The sequence below is a fragment of the Corvus cornix genome, chromosome 1 (genome assembly GCF_000738735.6).
Source record: "Corvus cornix cornix isolate S_Up_H32 chromosome 1, ASM73873v5, whole genome shotgun sequence".
Classification (NCBI taxonomy): Eukaryota; Metazoa; Chordata; class Aves; order Passeriformes; family Corvidae; genus Corvus; species Corvus cornix.
In genome coordinates, this window is record NC_046332.1 from 26068938 (window position 1) to 26090301 (window position 21364).

At 42.2% G+C, this 21364-nt stretch overlaps 2 protein-coding genes across 2 annotated transcripts; both read left to right on the forward strand.

Moving 5' to 3' along the window:
• Window positions 1-1011: 1011 nt before the first annotated feature.
• LOC104687084 (lymphotactin-like) lies at window positions 1012-5086 on the forward strand. Its single transcript, XM_010396037.4, has 3 exons — window positions 1012-1136; window positions 3669-3786; window positions 4511-5086. The coding sequence occupies exons 1-3, from the start codon at window positions 1067-1069 to the stop codon at window positions 4614-4616; spliced, it is 294 nt and encodes a 97-aa protein (XP_010394339.2). The 5' UTR covers window positions 1012-1066; the 3' UTR covers window positions 4617-5086.
• A 7050-nt stretch (window positions 5087-12136) lies between these two features.
• Window positions 12137-16698, forward strand: LOC104687085 (lymphotactin-like). Its single transcript, XM_010396039.4, has 3 exons — window positions 12137-12375; window positions 14850-14967; window positions 15685-16698. The coding sequence occupies exons 1-3, from the start codon at window positions 12306-12308 to the stop codon at window positions 15788-15790; spliced, it is 294 nt and encodes a 97-aa protein (XP_010394341.2). The 5' UTR covers window positions 12137-12305; the 3' UTR covers window positions 15791-16698.
• The last annotated feature ends 4666 nt before the right edge of the window (window positions 16699-21364 follow it).

Below are 21364 nucleotides of genomic sequence, written 5' to 3' on the forward strand. Positions count from 1 at the left end.
TTTCAGTAAAAATTTCCTGACCTTGTTAAAAATTAAGAAAACTATTGCATTTAGCAGTTGTCCCTGGTTCAGGATAATTATTACTTAGCAATAACTGAAACACACGTGTGTTACTGACATTATTCTCATGCTAAATCCAAAATGCAAAACAGTAGCACCTACTAAGAAGAAAATTACTCCAACTCAGCCAAAACCAGGACACTCATGATTTCTCCACTCCTTGCACTGACAGCTGTTCACAAGCCCAGGCATCAGGCAGCCTGGTGTATACATATGCACACCAGGACCAGCTGGGTTTTTCTACAGAGCTCTGAAGGGCGCAAGAAGATTTCTGCTACGAGGCTCTGGAAGAAGATGCCAGCTCAAGTACTGCTTCATGTGCAGTCTGGACGTCCACAGCTGGCCTGACAAATATTTGCAGGACCAAAACCATTGGCTTGTAGCAATATTGTCCAGTAACTTAGACCACATTCCATAGAAAGGACACCCTAAAGCTGGGTGATAGGGTTGGCACAGTCTGCAAAAAAAGGGCAGACCCTTGAATTTCAACCTTGAATTGAAACCCTTGTATTTCGGTCATGCCCACTCTGGAAAGAGCCAAGGTGTTCCTGTTTCCATCATCCTTTAGCTCACAGTTCCCCTTTCCAGTGGTCCACTGGTCAGCAAAGTAATTCTGAATGTCACTCTGTGTCTCTGCATTGTGGCTTAGCTAAAGGTCTCAAAATTGAAGTGTGAAACAACAGGAACACTTCTTACAGATTTCCACTACAGCACAAGAGCTCTCACTTTTTGCAGCTCGAAATAAACCCAACTCACAGCACAGCAGCATGTGCAACCACACTGGGTTTGAGCAGGAAAAGCCTTCTGAGGAGGGCTAGTGAAGGACTGGTGGGGGAAAGGAAGTGGTTCTCTCACCAGAAAAAGTACTGCCACTCAATTTTACCACTTGTAGTCAGGCCCATAACGACACCCCAAAAAGGAAAAGAAGAACGCACCCCTGAATGACAATATATAAATCCTGTGGGAGAGCCACATTCTGCTCTGCCTTGGCCCAGAAGCCACAGCAATGAAGCTCCACACTGCAGCAATCCTGCTCCTCTTCTGGCTTGGCATCTTCACTGTGCACACAGTTAAAGGTAAGTTTGCAACTTGAGAGGAATAGCTCCACATTGCACCTGTGGTCTCATGAGTAGCATTCAAAGAGCTGATTTATAAGATATAGCTCACAAGAAATCCAGATGAAAACTGCAAGAATGGCAGCTTCATGGGGGATTTCATCTGATGTCCTGCCAGACAGTGGTTGGTTTCTGCTTTAATGCAGGGAGAGATTCTGTGCCTGGGAGCACTTTAAAGGGTTTCTGTGCAATATTCTCTCTCTCAAAATCATAAAATCTTGAAGGCACAATGTCTTTTAGTCTCACTGATGCCATATACCTGGCTGTACTATAGGTTAATAACATCTCATGAAAAATATTTCTTGAATAAGATGTACATTCTCTCTTTTTCCAGATAGATTACTTTTATATGAATTCTTTTGTATTGTTTGTTTTTTGTCTTTCTCCAACTATATAGCCTTCATCCCTCTAATGTCCCCATTTCAAAAAGTTCTTCCAGTTCTGTATCCCATATTGTTCATTTGCTTGTTTCTCAACAAGCAAACAGAGCAGACAGGGAAATTATGAACCATAACTAAGAAGGAGAGTAACAGATTTATACAATACCTTCTCTCTTTTCACTGAGTCATGCAATCGAACATCCTTGAGACCAGTTATGAGCACTGGCATGAGCCATGTTTATTGGCCATGCTTTAAATAAGTTTGTCTATAGTGGTGTTTAGCTCACTGACTTTTGAACTAGGCTCCATGTATCGTGGAGAAACACGAACATAGACCCATTAGCACACAGCACCTCATCACAATTAGATTTCACACAAAGCACTGATACGCAGGCCATATGCAAACCCACAAAAATGCACTCAGAAACACAGAGAAAAGGTATCCTCACAAAACCACACCAAAACCCAACTGAGACCTGCTAAGCATTTACAAGACTATGAAGCTGCACAGCCTTTATGCTGACCCACTGCCTCTCCAACTCCATCCCACTACATTCCCCAATTTGGATCGGTGACGCTGCTCTTCATCCTGGCAGCAGTGGCTCCGTATCACACACTGCCAGTTGCCAGTGTCATTCTCCAGGCTGTGTAATTGGTCATAAGTATCACCAAGTCTGAAAAAGCACACCGAGATTGTCTACAAGAGAAAGGAAAAAGAGCTAGAAAGAATGATAAAGAAACCAAATACACCTGGGAAAAAAGGGTAGCTATAGGTGCAGAGCAGTTGGGGTTTGTTCCCAGGCTTAGAGAAGCTCTGCTGCTATTCTCTGCATCCATTCCCCAAAGACTGTGTAGTAGCAGAGGAAATATTTCCAGGACTAGTAAGGATTGCTTGGCTGTCTTTGAGCTCTTTTAATGCCACATTTTGAAAACCAGTCTGAGGCAGGAAGAAATGTGAAATGAATCATATAAAATACTACATTGTGATACTCACGACTAAAGCAAGAGCAGGAGAGCTATTGCTTCAGGCAAACAAAATCTCAGGAATTAGCAGCTCTGCCAGTACCTGTGCACTGGCTATCCCACAACTTCTCCAAGACTGATGTGTGTTTGTCTCAGCTATTCCAATTATTTCAAACAAAGAACAGCTCACACAGAGCGAGACTATGTGCAGCAGGTTTCATATTTAACAAGGTGCACCAGAACAGCTCTCGGACTTTTCTTAAGCCAGTAGCTCTATAAATTCTTTATAAATAAACCACAGAGTACAGCAGAGTTCTGTTTGTCCCCCACATGCTTTCCCAAACCTGTCTTTCATGAATGGGACAAAACCAGAAACTAGCAAGTGGAGGCTTAACTAATGTATGCCTATACTTCATCTCACCTAAATGAGCTCCCATTTTAAGTTATCACCATGTAAGAAAACGAGTGCCTAGAAAATTTTATACCAATATTGTGATCCTCTTTTTTAATGACCAGTACATTTCTCTGAATTGTATCAAAATCTTGGAGGAAAGCAAGGATTAAGTAGCACCCCACTCCCTCTATAAGCAAACTTACAGGAGGGAGATATAAGCACTGATTCTTCTGGCAGATCTCTCTCCCTTTCTGTCAACAATTTTTGTTAATGCTACTTTTGGATATCCACAGTGAGAGAAGTAGCCGGGTTTTCCTTTTCTTCACTTAGAAAGTAGGAGAAATTGCTGATCCACGTTCATATAATATGTGGAAATCTACCCAGTAAAGCTCCACTTCTAAGCTCTAATTCCACATGAGCACTTATTTGCAGATGATGCAGGCCTAATTATCAATGATGCCAAACAGCTTTTTTGCTATGGAAGCTGTGACTCCCTGGGGGAAGATTTACTATACAATTGTCCAGGACAATGGGTGAAGATTCCTATCTTAACTGAAATAGCAGCAACACTTTAGAGATGGTAGGATGCATCACAAAAAGTAGCTTAAGCTCTCTGGCATAACTGGTACTGTGGCTGCACATCCTGAGACTCTCACGGTCTAACCACAACTGGAAATCTTCTGGAATTCATAATTTAGTAACTAATTATGGCTAAATATTAAGTGGCTTTATCATTTATCTATTTTTCCTTTCTAGGAAGCGCTAGTAGTGCGTCCAGTCGCAAATACAGTTGTGCAACTCTGTCTCCAAGGCAACTGAACATCCGAAATCTTGTGAACTATGAAAAGCAACAAGTACCAACAGATGCCATCATGTAAGTACCCAATGCACCCTTCAGAGTTCCCTTTGCAAACACAATATCATCACATAGGGAACGGGCATCAGAATTCAAGTCATGGCCCAACTCACTAAATCGGGCTAGTTCAGGTCACCCTTCCAGTTCTTCCATCAAGGAGTCAGCTGGCAGCCAAGGGAGTGAGGGGAGAGGAGGGGACCTCAGAAAGTTGGGAGATGTGTGCTGCTCATGAATAATGGCAGGAAGCTCACTGACCAGTCACATCTTTGTGCCCAGTGAGTGGGCAAACATCTCAGCAAGGCTGGAGAAGTCAGAGGCCCCGTGCATGAACTGAGTCAAGGGGAAAGTCCACGTGAAAAGGATGTGGGGTAGCTCTGAGTCCTGCTAGGAGCTGTGTTTGGTTGTTTGAGCTCACAAGCATGTGTCTTTATCAAATCTGGGCTCTGCTTCTGGGAGACTAATGTTCCTCATGATTTAAAATAAAATCCCAGAACAGCAGGTATGCTAGATTATCTTAATATCCATATATATGCACATGACCTTGTATGTTACACATATACCTACGCCATGAACAGGGATCTACATTGCTAACTGGTGTTTTTCTAACATTTACAAACTCTAGAATTTGATATTGTTTTAGCACACTGTTGCTTATGTTCTGAATAAGAACCAAGAACAGTAGACCCTAGGTTTAGAGAATGGAATTTGATGGCTGCCTGGTTTGCTTTCCTTTTTCCTATAGGTTTATCACTGCAAAAGGTATCAGGATCTGTGTAGGTGCTAATCAGCAATGGGTGCAGACTGCTATAAGGAGAATAGATGAAAGACGTGCTGCCAAACGCAGATAATCTGGTCCTAGGCAAGCATCTAGGACCACCTAGCCGGAATCATCATCAGTGCTGCGCGTAACAAGGAAGAAACCTTACTACCTGCTTTTATTTCCTTGCTTTAAATAAATAGCAGTAAACTCTCTGAACAAACACAAAATCACTTCCCACTGAGCTGGAAGAGTGTAGGCCTTCATCCTGATGGAGAGCAGAGCATTCTGCATTGAGTGCTGGTTTTAAGAAGGTGCTGTGTAAGTTAGTTACTCACCCTCATGTGAGACAAACCTGAAACAATTGGTTTGCTTTTTCCATTGCTTTTCTCTGAATAAGAACAATCCATGTCTGGAATGGAATCTGTATTTCACAAACTCTTGGGAACTCCCTGCCCTAGAAAACTATGTACATATAAATGTCTTATCATCATAAAACTGATACATGCTACTAACAGCAGGCTTTGGATTTTAATAAAGTTACTAAAAACCTGAATCAAATGGCAAGTTTGTTTGCTTGATTGTAATGCAGATGGATACTGCTGAAACAGGTCCCAAGATGACAGCACAAATCTGAGAACCTAAGGGCGAGTTAGCTAGAGCTGACACTGTTGCTAACTCATGACTCAGATTGCTTTGGAATAGCCAAATTCCAAGATTTCTACACCATATTTCAGCTGTAAAGCTCACACCTCAGACAATATCTCTTCAAAAGTTTGAGTAATTATAGAACAAAGTTCATACCATGCTCAGGTGATCCCCACATTATCAGAGGCAGAAATGGAAGAGCTCTCTGCTCAGAGAGAGAAAAGATGGCATTTGAGGACCTTGAGGTAGACTACAGGTACAGGCAGAGGTGCTTCTGGAATCAAGTTCCTCTCATATTACCACATAGATGGAGCCTGCACTGTTGCCAACCTATGGGCTTTTCATCCTACATAACACCTCTTAGTGATACTCCTGGAACTACAGCACTTCCAAACTGCACCACAGAAATAAGATTACATTACTCTAAAAGCCAGTCTTTACAGTTCCTTGCTCTGCAGAGCAGACTAACACCAATTCTAGCATTTGATATTGTTTTAGCACATTTTTCCTCATACTCTGCATGAAAACCAAGAACAGCAGACCTGGGTTTAGAGACTGGAATTTGATGGCTGCCTGGTTTGGTTTCTTTGTTCCTACAGGTTTATTATTGCAAAGGGTATCAGGATCTGCATAAGCCCTGATCAGAAATGGGTGCAGGTTGCTATAAAGAAAACAGAAAAAAAGCAGACATCATCTAGGAATGGTATTCCTCACTTTAATGTTCCCAGTGAAACACCCCAGAGAGCACTGCTCACTCATTCCCCTCCTCCATTCCCCCTGAGGCCGGATTGAGAGGAGAAGTGGAGACACAAAAGGTAAAGATAATGGTTTGAGATAATAAAATAAACAGTTACAACAACTATACAAATATCAGAGTGTACAAGACAGACAAACAATTCACATGTGATTGCTCACCATGTGTTACCCTGGGCCCCACAACTGCAGACTGCATGCACTGGCCCAACTCACCTCTCTGTCCTCTCTGCACGGTGTGAGGTGGTATAGGATAACCCCAGCTCAAGGGCATGTAAATAGGCCAATACTTTTGGACCTCACTGGAAGACCTAGATTCAACTTAAGGCTCAAAACTGGCCTCCCTACACAATCACTCTCTGGATGAACTCAAATGCCAATCACTCAGCTTTTCCTGTGCTTCCTAAACTCCTCTGGGCGCTTTCCTAAGCCGCACTTCAGGTAACGTGGACCTTGATTAACCTCTCTTCTTGCTTCCTCTGCTGGTATCCATAAGAATTGAAGTAAATCCTTCAATTTTCCTGAGAGGAAAGTCTAGTTTTGAAGGTGTTTGGGCTGGAACCTCTCTGTAGGGAGAAGACATCAGGTTTCAGGCCTCTCAGTCTAGATCATCTCAATACCACTATTTTTGGTAATAAAACCAAATCACTTTTGACACAAGAATGGCCTCTCTGGTGATAGACAACATGGAGAGTAGAAATTTTCATTTCCCTCAAAGTTGCAAAATAGGGCTTAAAGATTAACTAGCAAATTAAGTAAAAGTATGTAAAAGTAGACACACAGGATGCTAAACATAGCTGGAACCTGTGGATAAACAGATGATGAGGAACACTGTGTTTTGTGACAAAGTTATGTAATAAGAGATAACAGTGTATGCCTTAAGAGAAGCTCAGTGCAAGGTCATTACAGTTCTGAGGGCACCCAGTGAATACGACCACCAGACACTGCCTTAGATGACCCTCTAAGACCATAAAAGGACATCCAATAAGATATAGAGACATGTAAACTAATCCTAGGAAAAGTCATGTTTATGTATTAACTAGGAAGTACATTATAATGAATACATATGATCATGATGGAATAAATACCGGGCTGTAAATTTTCATGATACATTTGATTAGAGAAAAAAATCTCTGAACGTGTGCAGCGCTATAGTAAGGAAAACCTGCTTTCCAATCCTTCCAGTTGTGTTAGAAAGTTTGTTCCCTGGCTGATTTCAATATCAGTGGTCACCAGCTGGTGAATAACAGGAAAAGCAGACAAGGGCTGGAACAGTAAAGATGTCAATAGTATTTCTATAGCAATCTTCACAACCCTTATCCCTTTCACAGAGGAGAATGTGGGATGGCATATGCAAGGCCGGAAATTCCGTCTGTGCTTGCCTTGTGTCAATGCACTGGCCCAGCTCAGATCAGGAAACAATTCCCTCTCCCTTCTGAGCCAGACAACGAGCATCAAGGCAGACGCCAAGCTAACAATGTAAATAAGATGCTTTCTACTGAGCAGAAAGAGAGGTCTTATTTGAAATAGTCATTTCAGCTGATTGCCAGAGGCACATAGACCTCTCCTCCATGTTTATTTATGTAATCAATGCTAAGATAAGCTTGTTGTTCTCTCATTTGCTATTCAAGTCAGTCAGTGTTTTTCTTCACATCCTTCTGTTATCGATTGTTTAGCAGAGTACAGTAAATCAAAGAATTTTGTTAGGACCAAATGGGTTTGCTATGAGTTGCTGTGAGTTCTGGTACAATAGACCTCTAGGACTGTTGTCTGAGTCACCTGGGTATTTTTCACCCAAAGCATCTCCAAGCAAGGGAAGCATTTGTAAGGCTTATGAACTAAAGGCAGGGGCTTCCTACTTCAACACAAATGCACAGAGAATTAATGAGCACTGAAATTCAGGAGCTCTGGGAAACTGTTCTCTAGCAACACTCTGCAACAATTCAGCATGGAGACACAAATGCTAAGGGCCTGCTGAGCTGGACACTGCTGGCAGAACTGTCTAGAACTCGGTCTAACAGAGATTTGCATAATGACTCGAAGCTGCACCATCCCAAAACTCTCTTTACAGCTTGACACATCTCTCCTAACAAAGAAAAGCATGATTCACCTCAGACAAAAAGTCAAGATAGAAGGGTCACAGTTCCCAAGAGCTTGTCGTGATTCTGGGCCCAGTTCCTTCTTCCAGGACAAACAAACCCTCAGGACACTCCTTGAGATTTCCAACAAGCTCCCACAAAACTCCTGTAAGCTGAGAATGTCCCAAGACTTCAACAGGAGACCATGCAGCATTAGGATGGCAGAGGGATTTGCTCTATCAAGGAGAGCAGAAGTGCTGACAGCTGTGATTTCAGTCTGGTTTCTCAGGGCTCCTGCTGCCCCTGCCATGGGGCCAGCAGGGAAAACGGTGACTCCTCCAAGCATCCGTACACCTGGATCTGCAGACCATGCACGAGCTGTGTGGCCTGGCCCCAGGACAGCCCATGTGTTCTGTCATTGTCTAGGAGCAGTGCACTTTGAAAGCCCACAGTTTCAGACTGGGAAAGCCTTGGGGTCCCTGAGCCAAAGGGAAGCAGATATCATTGCACTGCTCCAAAGCAATTGTATGCTGGGAACACAGGTTTTTTTTACGAGCCCAAAGAACCCTTGCTCAATGCGTCAGGATCATGGTTTACCAAATCCACTCTCTATACCAAGCTCCTTTTCTAGCTTCATAGTTTGTTCTTTCTCTGGGCACCATACAATAGCCTCCATTTCTTTGTACATTGCTTCAGTCAGAAACTTAGTTGAATCCCTTAACATAGGAATCCATGACCAACAAAATCCCATCTGGAGAAAACCTCATACCTGCCTTTTTTTTTTTTTTTTTTTTTTTTTTGTGACTGCACATGGGAAGTTAATTCTGACCTCTATTCTTTCCAGATCCATTATCTGTTGCCATTTTCCCAAAATAAAGCCTAAATATTTAACTTTCTTCTGACTCAGCTGAAATTTGGATGGAGATGCATGGTGTCCCCTTTTCACTCGGGCAACACACAAATATGTAGTGTTTAATATAAAAGCATTCTCATCACTACTTGCTAATAACAAATCATCCTCAAAACCCAGTTTACATGGTGATTTCATACCCTTTAAATCAACCCCCAACATTCATGAAAAAATGGTCAGGGATCTGGCAAAGCCTTGGAGAAGATGTGTCCAAGACAGTTGCTGTCTTTTCCAGACGAAGGCAAACAAAGGTTTACTTTCTTAGTCTAATAGAATGCTTCAAAATCCCTTGGATTAAGTAACAGTCTATCTGCTTACAGATGTTCTTCTTGGCTCTCTAGGGAATAGGGTCCTGTCTCATGGTGGGTGGCAAGCCTCTTCTTGGTTTAATATATATGAGCTGTGCTGAGACCAACAGCCCACAGAGGTTTGTTCCTGCCTGACTGGCATATGCTTCTTAAAAGATCTCCTGATGTCAGGGGCTGCCTGGTCAATGAATGCACTAACTGCAAGTGTGTCATTAAACATTTGTGATGGCCACTGTCCTGCTGAGCAAGCAGACCAAGTTATAGCTGGCCAAACCTGCTGGTACAACATTATTGCAAAATTCTACTGTATCAAACAATTTATCCTGATTTTGCACAGCCTCAGCCAAGGGCATCCCCTTATCTATGCTAGGTTTGTTTCTCTTCCGTTCAAACACTAAGAGGGACTTGAAAATCCTTTTTATATGACAAAAATAAGGGACTTCAAACTCCCTTCTGTATGAACTGAGGACTCTGTGTGGTACTAAGGACTCCACATCCCCTGCATGGTCCAAGGAACAGAAGCCTCCCGCAGCATGGGTCTCCAAAACCCATCTGCAGCACAGCAGAGACTCGAGCCCCCCAGCTCACACTTTACAGAAGCTCTATATCTCCTCTATGTGCACCTTACACTGATCAGGTTGTGCATCAGTGCAGAGGAAGTGCTCACTGGTGTCCATGCTGGAGTACATGAAAAATGAGCCTTATACAACATCAGACATCTCCAAATATCCACAGAAAAAGGCTGTGGAACTGCAGCCCACCAAACTCTTCTCCAAAACACAGGCTTTACTGGACATAAGCCAGATACACAGAACCACAGCCCAGGAGGCCACACAAAATGAGAAGTACAAAGAAGAGGAAAAACTTGCCACAGGGCAATTTTTCCATCCCACCTAAAGAAGGGTGGAAAACAGAAGCAGCAACAGGCTTCCCAGCAACACCTCAGAAGAATCTTAACACCTGCAGAAGGTTCTATGGGAAGGACTGAGCTTTCAGAGTTGGCTCATGCTCAGTACAGCTGGTGACCCTTCCTTTGAAAACTGTAGATGATATATGTACATACTGCACCAGCGGGCAAAAGTGGGGGAGCAACTTACCTCTTAATGCCTAGAAAATTTCTCTTTACCGTCAATGACACAGTTGCTATCCTGCATCTCATAGCTGACAGGTAGCAAAAAGTTGGAATATCTCATTTCAAGACGTGATTTCAGCCAGTGTCAAGCAAGACGTGAATTTGCTACACTGCTTGGGCACCAACTTAACTTAGATTTCTCAGTAATGCTGTTGAGGTCAGCACAGTTATTTCCCTGTGTGATATCAGGCGTCCTTTAGGGGCTGGGGTTGAAGCTTTGGCTTCATTTCATTGCACCTTCCTTAGTGGTGCAAGTGGGTTTAGCAGGAATTCAGTTACAGCAGTTTCTACTTGCCGTTGCTGTTCCCTGGGTTTCCCTGGCTTGCACAGCATATGCAAGATGAAAGAACAAAGAATGTGTGTGTATACAGAACTAAACCACATGGCACATAGTCTACTCACAAGACCTACAGACTCGTCCTGAGCTTACAGACCATCCATTACAGCCTAGGGACTCACGAATGTGAGTGCAGTTCAAGGTTCAATCTTAATTTGCCTGAGGATCTTAGGAAATTGACTTCCACATGCTACATTACCCATGCAAAGGAATTTACCTTGGTGTTATCAAGAATTCGGAAAACTGGGAGTAACCAGCTTAGGAGAGGCCTGGAGGTAAGAGCAGGGGAAATCTCGTAGTTGTTGATGTGGTGTAACCCCAGAGAGCAAGTCCCTGGTTCAGGGTAATGTTTACTTAGCAACAACTGAAATGTCTGTGTTATCAACATTATTCTCATGCTAAATCCAAAATGCAAAACAGTAGCACCTACTAAAAAAATTATCTCAGCCAAAACGAGGACAATCATGATTTCTCCAGTCCTTGAACTGCCAGCTGTTCTATGCCACTGTCACAAGCACAGGCATCAGGCAGCCTGATGTTTACCTGTTCACACCAGGACCAGCTGGGTCTCTGTGGGCTCAGCAAAGCCTGGGCTTTCCGACCTGGCCTCCAGAGGACGCACAAGGGGATGTCTGCTATGAGGCTCTGGAAGAAGATGCCAGCTCAAGCGCTGCTTCATGTGCAGTCTGGAGGTCCACAGCTGGCCTGACAAATATTTGCAGGACCAAAACCATTGGCTTGTAGCAATATTATCCAGTAACTTAGACCACATTCCATAGAAAGGACACCCTAAAGCTGGGTGATAGGGTTGGCACAGTCTGCAAAAAAAGGGCAGACCCTTGAATTTCAACCTTGAATTGAAACCCTTGTATTTCAGTCATGCCAGACTGGCAGGAGACACAGTGGATCTGGATCTGTATGCAAAGATGTGTTCAATCTCCTCAAGATGTGTTCAATCTTCTCAAGATGTGTTCAAGCTTCTCCCAGCACAGTGATATCAGCTTTGACTGTATCAAATCACAGAACAAACACAAGAGTTCTGACAACCTCCACAGCTCATAGGAAATAGCAGTGATACCCCTCCACAGCTATGTGCTAACATGACCAGCCATCCACACCCACTCTGGAAAGAGCCAAGGTGTTCCTGTTTCCATCATCCTTTAGCTCACAGTTCCCCTTTCCAGTGGTCCACTGGTCAGCAAAGTAATTCTGAATGTCACTCTGTGTCTCTGCATTGTGGCTTAGCTAAAGGTCTCAAAATTGAAGTGTGAAACAACAGGAACACTTCTTACAGATTTCCACTACAGCACAAGAGCTCTCACTTTTTGCAGCTCGAAATAAACCCAACTCACAGCACAGCAGCGTGTGCAACCACACTGGGTTTGAGCAGGAAAAGCCTTCTGAGGAGGGCTAGTGAAGGACTGGTGGGGGACAGGAGGCGGTTCTCTGTCACCAGAAAAAGTACTGCCACTCAAATTTTCCACTTATAGTCAGGCCCTCCATGATACCATGAACGTGAAGACACTAACTCACCCCTGAATGAGTATATAAACCCTGTGGAAGGGGGCTGACCATAGACAATTTCTGCTCTGCCTTGACCCAGAAGCCACAGCAATGAAGCTCCACACTGCAGCAATCCTGCTCCTCTTCTGGCTTGGCATCTTCACTGTGCACACAGTTAAAGGTAAGTTTGCAACTTGAGAGGAATAGCTCCACATTGCACCTGTGGTCTCATGAGCAGCATTCAAAGAGCTGATTTATAAGATATAGCTCACAAGAAATCCAGATGAAAACTGCAAGAATGGCAGCTTCATGGGGGATTTCATCTGATGTCCTGCCAGACAGTGGTTGGTTTCTGCTTTAATGCAGGGAGAGATTCTGTGCCTGGGAGCACTTTAAAGGGTTTCTGTGCAATATTCTCTCTCTCAAAATCATAAAATCTTGAAGGCACAATGTCTTTTAGTCTCACTGATGCCATATACCTGGCTGTACTATAGGTTAATAACATCTCATGAAAAATATTTCTTGAATAAGATGTACATTCTCTCTTTTTCCAGATAGATTACTTTTATATGAATTCTTTTGTATTGTTTGTTTTTTGTCTTTCTCCAACTATATAGCCTTCATCCCTCTAATGTCCCCATTTCAAAAAGTTCTTCCAGTTCTGTATCCCATATTGTTCATTTGCTTGTTTCTCAACAAGCAAACAGAGCAGACAGGGAAATTATGAACCATAACTAAGAAGGAGAGTAACAGATTTATACAATACCTTCTCTCTTTTCACTGAGTCATGCAATCGAACATCCTTGAGACCAGTTATGAGCACTGGCATGAGCCATGTTTATTGGCCATGCTTTAAATAAGTTTGTCTATAGTGGTGTTTAGCTCACTGACTTTTGAACTAGGCTCCATGTATCGTGGAGAAACACGAACATAGACCCATTAGCACACAGCACCTCATCACAATTAGATTTCACACAAAGCACTGATACGCAGGCCATATGCAAACCCACAAAAATGCACTCAGAAACACAGAGAAAAGGTATCCTCACAAAACCACACCAAAACCCAACTGAGACCTGCTAAGCATTTACAAGACTATGAAGCTGCACAGCCTTTATGCTGACCCACTGCCTCTCCAACTCCATCCCACTACATTCCCCAATTTGGATCGGTGACGCTGCTCTTCATCCTGGCAGCAGTGGCTCCGTATCACACACTGCCAGTTGCCAGTGTCATTCTCCAGGCTGTGTAATTGGTCATAAGTATCACCAAGTCTGAAAAAGCACACCGAGATTGTCTACAAGAGAAAGGAAAAAGAGCTAGAAAGAATGATAAAGAAACCAAATACACCTGGGAAAAAAGGGTAGCTATAGGTGCAGAGCAGTTGGGGTTTGTTCCCAGGCTTAGAGAAGCTCTGCTGCTATTCTCTGCATCCATTCCCCAAAGACTGTGTAGTAGCAGAGGAAATATTTCCAGGACTAGTAAGGATTGCTTGGCTGTCTTTGAGCTCTTTTAATGCCACATTTTGAAAACCAGTCTGAGGCAGGAAGAAATGTGAAATGAATCATATAAAATACTACATTGTGATACTCACGACTAAAGCAAGAGCAGGAGAGCTATTGCTTCAGGTAAACAAAATCTCAGGAATTAGCAGCTCTGCCAGTACCTGTGCACTGGCTATCCCACAACTTCTCCAAGACTGATGTGTGTTTGTCTCAGCTATTCCAATTATTTCAAACAAAGAACAGCTCACACAGAGTGAGACTATGTGCAGCAGGTTTCATATTTAACAAGGTGCACCAGAACAGCTCTCGGACTTTTCTTAAGCCAGTAGCTCTATGAATTCTTTATAAATAAACCACAGAGTAGAGAAGAGTTCTGTTTGTCCCCCACATGCTTTCCCAAGCCTGTCTTTCATGAATGAGACAAAACCAGAAACTAGCAAGTGGAGGCTTAACTAATGTATGCCTATACTTCATCTCACCTAAATGAGCTCCCATTTTAAGTTATCACCACGTAAGAAAACGAGTGCCTAGAAAATTTTATACCAATATTGTGATCCTCTTTTTTAATGACCAGTACATTTCTCTGAATTGTATCAAAATCTTGGAGGAAAGCAAGGATTAAGTAGGACTCCACTGCCTATGAAATCAGTCATAGCCAAAGGATATAAGCACTGATTCTTCTGGCAGATATCTCTCCCTTTCTGTCAACAATGTTTGTTAATGCTACTTTTGAATGTGAGAGAAGTAGCCTTGCTTTCCTTTTCTTCACTTGGAAAGTAGGAGGAATTACTGATCCATTTTCAAATGATATGTGGAAATCCACCCAATAATGTTCCAGTTCTAAACACTACCTCCACATGGGTACTTACTTGCAGATGATGCAGACCTAATTATGAATGATATCAAACAGCTTTTTTGCTGTGGAAGCAGTGACTCCCTAGAGATAGACAACACTTTAGTGATGGTGAGATGCATTACAGAAAATATCTGAAGCTCTCTGGTATAACTGGTATTGTGGCTGTATATCATGGGACACTCATGGTCTAAGCACAATCAGAAATCTTTTGGAATTCTTAGTTTATTAAGCAATTATGGCTAAATATCCATAAAATATTTATTCCTTTTTCATTTATCTATTTTTCCTTTCTAGGAAGCGCTAGTAGTCAGTCCATGCGCAGATACAGTTGTGCAACTCTGTCTCCAAGGCAACTGAACATCCGAAATCTCATAAGCTATGAAAAGCAACAAGTACCAATAGATGCCATCATGTAAGTACCCAATGCACCCTTCACCTCCACACTTATCTATGCAAGCAACAGTATCACCACATAGGGAACGGGCATCAGAATTCAAGTCATGGCCCAACTCACTAAATCGGGCTAGTTCAGGTCACCCTTCCAGTTCTTCCATCAAGGAGTCAGCTGGCAGCCAAGGGAGTGAGGGGAGAGGAGGGGACCTCAGAAAGTTGGGAGATGTGTGCTGCTCATGAATAATGGCAGGAAGCTCACTGACCAGTCACATCTTTGTGCCCAGTGAGTGGGCAAGCATCTCAGCAAGGGTGGAGCAGTCAGAGGCCCCGTGCATGAACTGAGTCAAGGGGAAAGTCCACATGAAAAGGATGTGGGGTAGCTCTGAGTCCTGCTAGGAGCTGTGTTTGGTTGTTTGAGCTCACAAGCATGTGTCTTTATCAAATCTGGGCTCTGCTTCTGGGAGACTAATGTTCCTCATGATTTAAAATAAAATCCCAGAATAGCAGGTATGCTCGGTTATCTTAACATCAGCAAATGTGTACATGACCATGTCTGCCATAAAGAGGGAAATAATGTTTCTAACTGTTGTTATTCCAACTAAAACCTACAAACTCCAGCATTTGATATTGTTTTACCATATTTTTCCTCATGTTCTACATCAAAACCAAAACCAGCAGATCCGGGTTTAGCAACGGAATTTAACACCCACCTGGTTTGCTTTCCTTTTTCCTATAGGTTTATCACTGCAAAAGGTATCAGGATCTGCGTAGGTGCTAATCAGCAATGGGTGCAGACTGCTATGAGGAGAATAGATGAAAGACGGGCTGCCAAACGCAGATAATCCAAGCATCTAAGGCCAACTATCTGGAATCATCATCAGTGCTGCAGATAACAAGGAAGAAAACCTTACTACCTGCTTTTGTTTCTTATTTATTAAGTGGCAATAAAGTCTTGGAACAAAAACAAACTCAACAGAATCTATTCATCATTGTTTGAATGTCTGCAGACTTCTTCATTTTATGGTTGTACTCTATTAGTCTGGATTTTTCTGAAATGTTTGCTAATATTTATTTACAACTGAATGTAGATATCATCTCACCCTTGCTGTCCTGACCAGGATGGCCTTTAACAGGGAATGACTGATAGGTTTACAGAGTGTAGTGAAGACAACCTCCCACAGAGCTGGAAGAGTGCAGACCTCCATTCTCATGAAGATCAGAGCATTCTACATTGAGTGCTGGTTTTAAGAAGGTGCTGTATAAGTTAGTTTTTCATACCTATATAATCTATACACAAACTGATTTCATACTTCAGGCTATCTACTGATCAGCACCATATTCAGATGATCCTTGAGACTTCTATTTTTACACACAGTATTGCACTATTAGCTCAGTTCACAAAGATGTGTGAATATTCTCACCAAGGGATGATGAGGAGTAATTCAATGTAGCTCAGTGAATGCAACCCTCTTCAATCTTATCCTGGAGATGCCTTATCCTACCAATGACATCTGTGAAGTTACTTCAGTTTCAACTCACGTGAGACAAACCTGAAACAATTGGTTTGCTTTTTCCATTGCTTTTCTCTGAATAAGAACAATCCATGTCTGGAATGGAATCTGTATTTCACAAACTCATGGGAACTCCCTGCCCTAGAAAACTATGTACATATAAACATCTTACCATCTTAAAACTGATACATGCTACTAACAGCAGGCTTTGGATTTTAATAAAGTTACTAAAAACCTGAATCAAATGGCAAGTTTGTTTGCTTGATTGTAATGCAGATGGATACTGCTGAAACAGGTCCCAAGATGACAGCACAAATCTGAGAACCTAAGGGCGAGTTAGCTAGAGCTGACACTGTTGCTAACTCATGACTCAGATTGCTTTGGAATAGCCGAATTCCAAGCTTTCTACACCATATTTCAGCTGTAAAGCTCACACCTCAGACAATATCTCTTCAAAAGTTTGAGTAATTATAGAACAAAGTTCATACCATGCTCAGGTGATCCCCACATTATCAGAGGCAGAAATGGAAGAGCTCTCTGCTCAGAGAGAGAAAAGATGGCATTTGAGGACCTTGAGGTAGACTACAGGTACAGGCAGAGGTGCTTCTGGAATCAAGTTCCTCTCATATTACCACATAGATGGAGCCTGCACTGTTGCCAACCTATGGGCTTTTCATCCTACATAACACCTCTTAGTGATACTCCTGGAACTACAGCACTTCCAAACTGCACCACAGAAATAAGATTACATTACTCTAAAAGCCAGTCTTTACAGTTCCCTGCTTTGGTCAAGACTTTAGACAGAATTTTTCTCCCACGGCTCACATTTTGCCAGAGTTCAGTCCTGCGTGGGGAAACCGGTTTAGCTTTTACTATCCAGGACAGGTTTTTAAGTAGTGCTATTGCTGAGGCAGGGAAAGGAAGGATGACTGTATGTGTTACACTAGAGAACAGACCAAGGCAGGCTACTAACCTCTGTTATAGGGAATTATGCTTCCTTACCGAAGTTCTCACTATCAACAAGACTAGGGAAAAATAGCTGTTGCTACAAACTTTGTAAGAATAGCTTTACAGGTAGAAAGAAATGTTGACAACAAGATATCACTGAAATATGGCATTATATAAACTGTGTTCATTAACTTTGAATTGCTGATCTCAAGGCCCCAGATCCACATATTATAGATAACAGAAACACTTCTGTTCCCTTCAGCATCACCAGAGTACCTGTAGGCTACAAAACCAGATCCCCTATGAAAGCATTTCTATGGTAAATGCTCTCAGATAAATACCATCAACTTTGACAGATCAAATTCATCCAGGACCAGAACTATTTAACATGCTTTTTGCAGGCAGAATCTTAATGCCTATGCTCATACTTAATAGTATCATATCCTGGAATGAATCTTGATAAAGTGAATATAATTTTTTTTTTTTAATTAGAACTATCACAACCTGAGAATATAATAACCATCACATAACAATTAACACTTTGTATCTGTTCATCCTCATCAAAATTCATAGAATGATTAATAATTTTTAAGAGTGAATCATCCTACTTAACAATTACTCCTTGATTGCTATACCTTGCAAGATCTGTAGAGATCCTTGTACAGTTCTTGAGAGTTAATTACTATTGGTGATTGGGGCTCGCGATATCTCTTCCTACTCTGACATTAAACCCCAGGAACTTCCCTGTCTTTCCCTGACTGTTCCTTACCCCAGTCCTTGCTGTGGTCCCACTTGTGTGCTATCTTTGTCAACTCTAGCTGTGGATAATATGGAAGCTTATCTGTAATAGCACTGTTTCTCCCTAGCACTTTCCTCTAAGGCTCTCAAAAAAAAGAATGGAAAACATGATTAAACCTTCTTTTCATACATGCAAGCACAAAAGGAAAGTGCAAGGTGAAGAACCAGAGTGCTGCTTTTGTGTTGGAGGCAAGTAAGAACCATAGTCTTGGTCTTTCCAACATCCTTAGGAAAGACCTACAAAACAGCAAAACATACTTTAAAAACCCACAAAAAAATTAGGGTTAGGGTCTAAGGTACATCAGAAGATTTGGGGCTGTGGTTGGACTGATGTTCTCCCAGCTCCTGGCTGCCCAACATTTCTTCTCCAAGTGAGGTAGAGAGCAGAGGACTCAAGGTCCCCATTTCCCTTCTTACTCAACCTTGGCTGGATTGCAGCCTATAATATGAACATCGATTTTCTTTGACTCCTTCTGTAATACCTGTGCACCGCTTTGCCAGAAAGGACTCTCCAAATACAAATGGGCAGACCAGTGTGCATCAATACTTGAAACAAATCAACCATTTCTTTCCTGTCCCACACCACTGAGTTTCCACAGAGACTTAAGAGATGCACTCTGTTTGGATCTTTGCCACAGGGAGAAGGCAGCAGAGAGCACAGTGGACAAACCCCCAGCCTGTGTAAGTCACTTCAACAGAGGCAGACTGGGCAATTCCCCACCCCTTTGGGCATGCTGGCTTTTTTACACAAAAACAGTAATTCTCCCTGGGCAATACCTTTACATAGCTGCTGCTGTATTCTTTTCACTACCTATTTATAATTAAGGAACTGGAAACTTAAAGGTTTACAATGGCCATCAGCTTTCCTGGAAACTGCTAATGCATCATTCAATACCTAGTCCCTACCTAGTTAAGGATATTCCTTGATTTTTGGAGATTTTTAGTTTTGTTTTGGCTTGGTTTTTTGCATAACTTCTGACTACCTTTTGTGCTTTGCTTTATGCTGGAGGTTTTCATCAGCAGATCACCTATTTTAACAGATTGCTCAAGACCCTTCATGGGAAGAAGAAAATGGAGGAAGACTGGGTACCTGTGTACATCAGTGATGCTGTTTTGCCAAATACTGGTGCATGATATGAGAAGTAAGACATGTTAATTTAGCAAACACAAATACTTTCTTCCCTCATTCCTGTGGAAAAATGCAGTGCATGCATTTTGGAAAGCTAAACCTTATATTCTAAATTTAAAATTAATTGATTACTTAACCCAAACTATTGAGATTTTCTACAGAAGATGCTAATTCAAATTCTATGGCAAGCGAGTACAGGAAAAGGTGAGGGAAAAGATAGAGGGTAAAAATAGAAAAGGGGTGACAAGGAGTCATTTCAGGAGAAAGTTGTATGAGGTAGCTGCCATTAAGCCCTTCATAAATCATAGTCTTATAGCAGCTCCCTTGAGTTTTCATCTCTGCACTGCATGTGTGCAAAGCTTCTCATCACTCTGGGAAACAGAAGCTTAAAAGAAGCGCCATAAACCTGGAAGCCCTCAACCATACTCTTCTGCTAGCAAAGATGTGGGAACGAACAAACTGAAAACATCTGAAATTACTAGTCAGCAAATTCTTGTCAGTGTAATTCAGAACACAAAGTTCAGCTGGCTGTGATTTGTACAGCATCATAAAACTCTCTATAGAGGGTTCTGTGATCAGCAGCATCACTGTTGCACGTCCCAGGGAGCAGGAATTCTAAGGGCCTTCCTGCAGTGATACCTGGCCTGTTCCAAGGGCACCTCTGACTGCCCTTACTGCCTGTGGGTGTGCATGGCCATGATGGCCCTTTCTCATGCTGAGAGCTATTTCTGTCTTTTACCACCTCTTGCTATCTATCTACCCACAACTTTTAGTTTGGTTAGAAGATCTGAGAAGGGAAGAGACCTACCAAGACAACTCCTACAGACACTGCACAGAAGATTTAAAAAATATTCTACTGTTATGTAATGGTTTACCTTCCCTCTCATTTACTGTTGTATGAAACAGTAAATAACTATCCCAAAACCAAGTATGGAATTGCAATTTAAATGAACCTTTTAACTTCGTGAGGCTCATTTGAGATATTTGCAGAGCATATTCTGGTTCAAGGCCAGCATATAGCCTCTACTCAGATCCTCAAAAGGAGCAACAGAAAAATGGGGTTGCACAGCAGGCTCCTTCCTGGAAAAGTTTTGGTTTTCCTTTCCATCTGTGTGGCTTGGAATAAGAGGATCTAGACCTCTTATTATATAGAAATTATTACGTTTGTTATGCAAAGGAAGTGGCTGGTCCTGTCACCAAGGCACAAGAAAAGGACTCCAAAAATACAAGCTCGTGTCCTGCTCTCCTAATGGTTTACTGTTCATTTTTGTGCATTTTCTTTAACTCGATTTGGGCTGATTATTATGTATCATATTAAATATTTCTTACATTAAGTCCTTAAAAATTACAGAAAAAAAACACCTCAAAAGCTATTTAGAAACTGTAACACCTGAAACAAATCTGATAACTCTTTTGATCCCTCTGGGTTTCTGAGCCTTTTGGTTGCACTCTGAGGCTACAGTTTTCTCAAGAACCATTATTGTTATAAGACTAAGCACTAAGACTTGGAGTATCTCTGAAAGATTGGTGTTGAAAAGAGTGATGGTAAGAGTGCATAAGAACATGAATGCACACGAGTGAAGACATCTTCCAGACAAGGTTTTTATAGGCTTCTCAGTGGGGAAAATACCTACTTGTTTCCCACCCTCTGCTCTCTAACATCTGCTGTGTTGTCAGCTCTGACATGCCCACTGCTCTGAAGCCCTTAGCAAGTTACTCTGGTATTTCCCAGTGGAACAACATTGACTCACACAAAACCCCTCAAGTGATAATTGCCCAGTGCCTCTCTGTGCAATGTGAGAAGAAAATGACTGTCAGGGCTCCAACCAACCTCCAGGGTCAAAATACCTGCCTATAAATAAACTCTGAACAAGACTTGCCATGCTATGAGTTGCCAATTCACCTGGTACTGTCCTTGGGGTGCTTTTCATGAGGTGCTGTCTGGTTCAGGTTTGATTTATTAAGGCCTTCTAGCATCAGTATCTCTCATGAGGGAGACCTTCTCTGCTCAGAAGGACCTTTTGTAATAA